Genomic DNA, 8,616 nt, shown 5'->3' on the forward strand with positions numbered 1-8,616 from the left:
TGAGACACGGCCCAAACTTTAATGATAAAAAAATTTGAATTAAAAAAAAAATTATTTTATTTTTTAATAAATTATTTAAAATTGGTGATTCATGTGTTCAGGTATAACTCTATTTATTTTAATGATGGCTACAAGACCTAAATAAAAATTAATATGAAATTGATCAATCCACTCTATATTAAATAAATATTGAAATTCGGAAGTTGATTTATCAAATCAAAATCCATAAAGGTAATGATACTAAAAAAATAAAAAAAGACATAAAAATCAAACAAAAGAAGAAAGAAGAAAGAAGAAGAAAAAAAGAGATAGATATTTTTTAATGCTTTTAGATGAAGACAAACAGATAAAAAAATCAAGTTCGAATCCCTTTTTTTGCTTTTAAATAAATGGACTCGAGGGCACTTGTGGTTGCTGAGATAAATTGTGTTAAGTGGTAAATTTTTGCATTTTCGGCCAATTTTGGTCGGCCTGCTCAAGTTTACGTTTGATAAGCTTATACTACGTATTATTCCAGTTTTCGGCTCTGTGACATGGTTGGATGCTTGCATCAAATCTCCTCTAATAAATTGCGATACAAAATGGTTTATACATAGGCAAAAATTGAATAATGGCGGCGTTCTTCGCTATTAATATCTTAATACCTTAAAAACTATTTTTGTGCAGAGACCAGCGTCGTCAGTAGCGCCACTTCGTACGCTAAGCAACACGAAATACAGCTTGCGCAGCAATGAAGCTCCATTCGCTGTAAGCCAAAAATCGCGATATTGCTTATACTTCGGTATTCATGAAGATGCAAACTACTGGTAAGATTACATTTTTAGCAGCGCGCTCTAACAAGCTTACAGAAGAATCCAAAACATCGGTGTTCCAAAACCTGCATATGAAATTACCGACATTGGCGCGGCACTACCTTGTGTTAATGCGTCTTCATCGTCGACGTAAGCCGTTCGGGACTAAAGATCTTACTGATTTCGTTACTGATATTTGGATCTTCTAAGTTCTGTCAAAGCCGCAAAGATGTTGCTGTGATTACCGCTGTACATAAGGCCTACACGCATTCACGCTTGGTAATCTATAAGAATTGTTCAAAGCCAGAAGCTCACTCAACAACAAGATCCTCCACATTTGACAACGTTCATGTAGTCACACAGAAACAGTTTGAGCATCATAAACCATTCTCTAACATGTATTTTGCGAGGCGACTAAACCTCTTTCAGAGTAGCTGATTGAAATAGATCATTTGCTCATCTATGTGTGACAAAGGATAACAATGTATAAGTGAAGCGCAATTTCGAAATCGATAAGGTAATGATTGGCTACCATCGTTCGGCTTTGATTGGTCGACAGCTGAGCATTATACGCTGTAAGAATTGAAGACAAAATATCGTTTTCAATAGGTCGAAAACTGTGAATCATGACAATAGAACGCATGCTTCCTTTGACGATTTTATTCTGTGCATATCTAGGGTAAGTTATAACCAAGTTTTAGCTAACGAGATTCATTTCTGTCATCACATCTGAGCGTAAATCTGTTGGAGTTATATCGGCTATTTTGCAGCGGCTCAAAGAACCGAGTTGCGCGACTTTTCTAGCCTAAATTTCTAGCATGAATAGTAGACCGCAGGCATTTGAATCAAACCGCTTATATCATCTTAACGATACTTTGGTGGGAGGACTGCCATTTGCACTTCGACAGAAAGGAAATTACTAGATAAAGCTTTGTTTGGCTCAAAATTGCACGTTAATCGTCTTCCTATTTAATGATATTTAGATCTGTAAATATGAATTTTAAACAAAATTGATTCTATACAAAGTAATTATTAATAACCAGATTGAAAATTAACTTTTCAGTTTGGCATGTCGGATCCGCTAATTGCGCCGTTCGCAGGGCTTTGCGGGGCCCTTCGCGGCCTTCACGAGCAAGTTGAGCGGCTTGCATGTGTACATGATGCCATAGAAGATTTTAATGCAGCATTCGGATCCTTTCAGGGAGCCATGGCACTGCATGCGTCGTGTTTGACGTATCCAAAGAACGTCCCGGCGCCTGAAGCTCATTCGCTGCCAAAGGACAAAAACTTGATGGCACCTGGAATCAGCAACTCCCTGCAAAATATCTCACAAGCATCGCTCAACCGCAATTTATTTCAAAATAAGCAAAACTTATCGTTGGGCAGTACAAAGAGCGAGGAAATGGATGGGAAGCCGAAACAGTTGAAAAAGAAGCCTTCGATTAAATTAAAGAGTCACGCAAAAGTCGATTCTAACAATCATTATTTAAAGCGACGGAAAGCTATACCCAAGACAGCGCCCCCCGCATGGACGTGGGATCGCCGTACGTTACTATTAGCAATTTAAAGTGCCAATAATTCTGACAAAATTTACTTTAGATATCCGAGAAAAAATTCCGCGCAAATATCAAAGTCCCGCAGAGCTCAAAAAATTAGAGAATATTGTACTTTACCTCAAGAATCGACACTGCGCGATGTACGCTCTTCATCCTTTGTTGCTACAGCTGAAGTATGCTCATTTCTTGCCTAACTTAACAGATCAATCTCCGATTTAGTCAAGCATAGTGGATTACCGGTCATCCGTTGCAAGGAAATTCTGCAGACGCTCATGAAGCTCAGTATCATCGAGCGCAAGCGTGAAAAAGCGGTACGCTATTTCTCGCAATCGCAGTTGGCATTTTCTTGATGGTTGCTCGTATTTGTGTCGACTTTGTAGGGATTTCTCTACAGTTTTGGCTCTGCCGAATAAAGCTGTAACTTTGCCGAAATGATGAAAGCTGTCAGCTAGTTGACGGTGACAATCGGCGTGATCCTGTCAGTCGTATTTATCGAATTAATACCTTTTCAAACTGCTAGGTGGTTTCTTCATTTCAGATCTGAATCATCTTTTGTTTCCCATCGTTCATTGATATTCTCTTTTAGAGCCATGTCATCGCGCGAAAACCGCGGAGGCCGTGGTAGTGATAAAGGTGAAGTCTTGGGAATGGGTTTACTAGAGCCTCCTCCGTCCCGGACAACGTCGGCAAAACTCATTGAACGTTCGCTATTTTTTCGGCTAAGCGCTTTTGCGATACTTGGACTGTGAACAAGCTGAAGCTTGGACTGACGGTGAAGGCGATCCGTGGACTTTTGACGGGACAAGTGCGAGTGGATGCGGGATTCCGGATCTTGACTCTGAAGTATAAGCCGGGGACTTCCAAATTGCCGTCTCTGTGTCCGAGGATTATGACTAGCTGCTGAAGTCGTCGAGCGTGTCGTCAGCTTTGCACTCTCGCTTTCGCTATGTCGACGTGAACTCGGTTCATTGCTACAAGCACTGACGCTTCGAAGCGGATGCATTCCTGTCTGATAAAATGGCTGTTGTGCCGGTTGATGATACTGATGGTGGTGGTAAGCATATTGCTGATTTTGCTGCTGGAGATTGTTCGGATGGAATACGTACGGGTGAGGGTGGTCCATTCCATGGATGTATGCCGTGACCCCAATGTTAGCCGAGGTCGTAGCATCAGGTTTTGTATTTACAGGAGCCCGTTGGCCTAGAATGGCTCGAAGAATATTGTCAGGATGGAGCATTACACCGGCTACTAAATCCACGCGGTTGTCAGCAAACATCGTAGGATCTCGCGAGGCAGCAAGTAACGCAAAGTGTGCCGCTGAAAAGGCTCGTCGAATTTGCATGATACGGAAACAATTGCGACCGACGTTATTGCTTGGGCACAAAGGATCTTCAATGAATACGGGGTCGAATTTGTGGGGGTCGTACGTCTGCTGTTGTAGCTGCTGGTAGTCTAAAAGTCCAGTTGTCGCTCCCAATCCATCTTGTGCTCGCGATGCCGGTAAATCCAACGAAGAACGATAGCCGTATCGCCGAGAACCATGAGCAGAAGCTGAGTCGACATTTGGTAGTAATTGCATTTGGGGTTGCGCAGATACTTGCCAATGCTGAGCATAGTAGCCATACTGGCTTGTACGGTCATCCACAGCAGCATCGTCGGCTGCGTATTGTTGCTGATATTGATGCGGTACTTGATGAGGGTCATTCATACTTGAAGATCCAGCCACAGCTCCAGCCATAAACGCGCTCTCACGATTCAGAAAGCAGCGCGTGGCCACACTTATTCCTGTTGTCCGTGGATCAAATCGGTTTCCGTAGAAATCTAAAAAGCCCATAAGCATGAGACCAAAGTCAGCCACACCTGCTTGTACAGTCGACAAACTATGCTGAACAGCTCTAGAAGCGTTTGCGAATCCATTGGGCATGGTGTCGCTATGCTCTTGAAGATAACGTGCTGCAAGCAGTAATAATGCGTACGACGAGAGTCCACCCGAGTACGCGACCGCCAAGCCACGCTCAATCGCAAAACTTTTTAAAAATAGCATCATTGGAGCTAGTGGTGGGAATTCATGCAGTAGTGCCATAACGACGTCGTTTGTTGCTAAACCATTGTGACCAGGGCCTTCGAACGAAATGTCAAGCCTCACATTATACGGCGAAGCAGTGAGGAGTGTAATGATGGGAACAGCAGCATGTGGGAGCGTCTTGACCGTATCCTGCATGACCCACGGCTCTTGTTTCAACTTGCGCGCAAGGTTTTGCTGCCATGTCTCTTTGATGGCATTTCGTCCTTCCAAAACACCAGCAGCATCAGCAGGTGCGTCGCGGCGAACCTTTGGTAAACAAATTACGAGATCCACGTCGCTTGATGGAAGTACTAGCCTTGTAACATGAGATCCGTATGGTCGCACTTGAGCACGCGGCCACAGCGATTGGACTGTTGCAGTACACAATCGTTGTACACCAAGTTGCGCTGAAAAGCGAGCGTCACTGTCTGCTTGAAGCTGAGCGGCGAATTCGCACAAGTCCCAGTGTAATTTACTTCGTGGTGGAAGGACTGACAGTGGAACCGATACGAAGGGGCCCATCACGGAATTTGTTGGTGTATAGTTGTGTCGACGAGGAAATGCTGCGGATGACGGACTGTCGACATGCTGCTCTAATGACGATGGAGCCGGAGAAAATGGAGCTTGAGGCGAGCTGTAAGAGCTTGCATTGCCTGGTGAAGAACCGTCTAAGCCACTGGGACATCCAGATCCTTGCTGTAGTTGCAATGTTTGGACCTCATTTTCGAAATTGAGTAGCTGAGCTGTCAATGTGGCTACTGCTTGCTTAAGAGACGCAATTTCTGCCGATGAATTGGAAGCTTTATCGTCCACAACCTAAAGACACAATGAAGTTAGTTCGTGGTATCATGGCATTTGTCTTCAATGCGCACGTACCTTTGAATTTTCATGCATTTTGTTTTCTAACTGAGTTATGCGCTCAAAGGCTAATGCCAACTTGGCGGACAAATCGTTCTCGGGAGCTTGAACAGTATTCGTCGGTACATTTGGCATTGTGTGGATATGCTGGTTCTGGTGTCCTTCTTCATTCAGGGCTTCTTCGGTCGTATCTTGGGAACTGTCCGCACGATGACAAGCACACTTGCAGCAGTGGGAACATTTATTCCATGAATCGCAATTTTTTGTGGACGACGCCTTGAAAAATAGCTTTGATGTCTCCTGCTCCTCAACAATGCTTTCGTCGTCCTCTTCACGCGCATAATTAAAAGGCCACGGTCGCCTTCTACGTTTAAGAGAACGCTGGCGATCAAAAAAACCTCCTTCTCGATACAAAAAATCCGACTCTTTTTCGCTGTCTGCAGCACTGGAATCACTGTCATGTTCCCGTACTGAAGCCATGGTCAAGCCTCCTTTTGTAAACTCTGACGGAGGCGTGCCTTTCTGACTTGCATCCAGTCCAGCTATCTTGGAGAATGAGGCAAGAGAATAGTTTTTTGTTGACCCTGACATTCTCGTGTTGGTACTTTGCGACAGTGCCGAGGAGACCGACGAGGTGGAAATAATTGGCGGTGGTGGGTCAAAATCTGCGATCGCGACCGCATCCGATAATGTGCTCTTGTCTGGCATCCCTCCATCCGAAGCCTTGTATTGCCAGTGAGTGTAATGCCAGTCAAGAGGAGGCGTCGGGCACATTGTACGATGTGGAGGGGTCTGTAATGACAACACGGATGGTAGATACCATCCACAATTTGAAGCTTCTGAAAAAGTCTGTGGTTCGCGAGCTGCAATATCCGGACCAACTCGAGACAGCGGAGTTTTTCCATCGTTTCCATCATCTTCAAAGATTTTTCGATGGATAGTATAAGGCGATTGTGGGTAGTGATCGCGTGATGCCACTGACAAGAAATACGGTGTCGCAGTTGCTGAAGAGTAGAGAGAATGGGTCCCGAACGACGGTAACGTCGATAGAGGCGAAAGTGATGGTGTAGCTGTTTCAGTTGACCTAACTTGTGGGATATAATTTAATCGCGGACCAATATCCTCTTTAGTGTCACCAAAATGTTCGGTTTGCCGAGGTAATGCATGCTCTGAAGGGGATGAATCTATACCAGCGGTCACAACACTAAATTCCTCCGCGTCTCCTTTCTCGCTTACTTGGTGACTCCGTGGCTTTGTTGATGAAGATATTATCTTATGCAAAGGCGGGGGCGAGGACTGTGCCACTTGTGATGCGTCATCTTTAATCAGTTTATCCGCTTTCTTTTTCTTCGACTTCTTTTTCTTCTTCTGCCTTAATTCAATATGCTCAAAAGAAGTGTGTTTATGAGTAGTCTTACACCCACCAACAGTAATTTGAGCGTCAGCAGCCTTTTCGTTGACATTTCGAATACCCTTCTTTACAGCTTCTTTGCGCTTTTTGCGAAAATACTGGGATAGCTCACGCAACACACAATTTAAGCGAGTATGCTGAAGTGCTCGAATTTCCCCGTCACGACGTCGCTGCTTAAGCACCTTTTTGCGACTCGCTCGACGCCGCTGAGAATGACTAGCGCCTTGAGCTAAGACTCTGCTATCACCTCCTATTAATCCGCGATTAATAGATGGATCTCCAGTAGCACTGGATAACTTTAAATCCTCTTCTTCGTTTGATAGCCGTTCGCTGAGGAGCAGTGAACAATGTCCTTGAAAATGCTCTGCAAGCAGCAACTTCATGACCGCCGCTTGTGGAGATGCGATTGCGCCTTCAAGCGAAACGCTGAAGCAATTATCCACCGAAGCTCCTTGATTTTCACGTCGTGATGTCTCGCTAAAAAAACTCAAAAGTGCTTCCAGCGAGAACCGCGCACAGCTAAAACTTTCCATCTGTGCCTCTCGTTTTCGTGACTGCCTTAAATCCTTCAAGTGCACAAGCATCTTGGAGCTTAAAGCCTGCATAGCTGCACTTTGCTTATCATAACCTGCCGTTTCCCAACCTTGCACTAAATAAAGTTTCGATGCAAGGCCTCGCAAAGGAATTTTTGCGTTAATATCTTTTTGCCGTTGGTTCCAAAAGAACCAGATATTAAGCTCCTGTTTCATTGCATGCAAAACTCAGATTTAGAAACATTAAGCGTCCGCATCAACATGCATCGTGTACTTACAATTTGGTTGACAAAAAGTGCTTGAAACGAGTAATATCCTTGCGTTTGCAGCCACTAGCCATTATATCCGACACAATTAAAATCAACTTGCATTTCTGAACCTCACACCACGTTGCCAAACCTTCGTTTCTCCCCATATTCGATGCTTTAAAGTCGTATCAGATGGACACTCCGTCAAAAATGCACCGTACGTTATCAAATCCATTAATTGATAAAAATCAATCTTATCGCGCTGCTCTTTTGTCTCTGCCGGCAAAATAAAGGCCATTGAGAGTGCCACGGTATCACAAGATTGCGCGGTATTCAGCACACGGATGCTTTTAAGAAGCTTGAGGCAGCATTCTTCATACTCACGCGAATGCAAGCTACCCACGAGATCACCATCCGCTGTTTGTACCACTGGCCGCTTTACATATTCCCTAAAAACGATTGAACCAGTCTAAGAATTTCACGAATTCATCATAACGAGTTCCTAACCTTGGCGCGCTACTTTGCGGTGTCTTAGGTAGCGTCCGGGTATGTTGGACAGCACTACTAAGATGTTTCGGTGGCAATAACTGAAATTCCTGTATACGCTGATATTTGGTTGGGCAAGCTCTGGAGCACGCCGCCATATGCAGCAGCGTCTTGACGAACCCCACGTCCTCCACGCAGCACAAGGATGCTAACTCCTCCAATCTTAAACTGCGTAGCCATTTCAAAATAGCTTGCTTATCAGCATTTCTGATTTTATCAAAGCTGTGGCGCTTGCGCAACAACACCGCAAACTCTCCGAGCGCACGCACAAGCACCTCGATGTCGCCGCTAGGCATTATTGACTAAAAAAACTACTTTTGACCAATGAGATATATACTCAGCACGTCATTATTACACCGATGAATTCTTTTTTATCCTCATGCGTAATTATGTATTCCATTGAAAACACTTAGTGTAACGGGCTATAGTTGCCCTAATGTTACATAGTCCCCGTTAAGTACATTTGGTGTACTTAAGGGGATGGTCAATTACTAAATAATAGTAATTAGACCCAACACTCGGGTGTGGTGCACATTTGTGACCAACCCTTGTGGATGTGATGCACATGGGTGCATTCACATTAGGAGGGATGACGCCCAGCGTCATCC

General features: G+C 44.2%; 2 protein-coding genes across 2 annotated transcripts; one reads left to right on the plus strand and one right to left on the minus strand.

The window, feature by feature from the left end:
- Positions 1–1,860: 1,860 nt before the first annotated feature.
- On the plus strand, positions 1,861–3,184 carry CCR75_004265 (uncharacterized protein; the record flags this gene model as incomplete). The annotated part of the gene is made up of 4 exons (XM_067962351.1): positions 1,861–2,335; positions 2,391–2,487; positions 2,550–2,658; positions 2,728–3,184. The coding sequence occupies 4 exons, from the start codon at positions 1,861–1,863 to the stop codon at positions 2,758–2,760; spliced, it is 714 nt and encodes a 237-aa protein (XP_067822609.1). The 3' UTR covers positions 2,761–3,184.
- On the minus strand, positions 1,868–8,304 carry CCR75_004266 (uncharacterized protein; the record flags this gene model as incomplete). The annotated part of the gene is made up of 4 exons (XM_067962352.1): positions 1,868–5,228; positions 5,289–7,421; positions 7,614–7,911; positions 7,970–8,304. The coding sequence occupies 4 exons, from the start codon at positions 8,302–8,304 to the stop codon at positions 2,877–2,879; spliced, it is 5,118 nt and encodes a 1,705-aa protein (XP_067822608.1). The 3' UTR covers positions 1,868–2,876.
- Positions 8,305–8,616: the final 312 nt, after the last annotated feature.

This window comes from Bremia lactucae, linkage group LG1 (genome assembly GCF_004359215.1).
Source record: "Bremia lactucae strain SF5 linkage group LG1, whole genome shotgun sequence".
Taxonomy (NCBI): Eukaryota; Oomycota; class Peronosporomycetes; order Peronosporales; family Peronosporaceae; genus Bremia; species Bremia lactucae.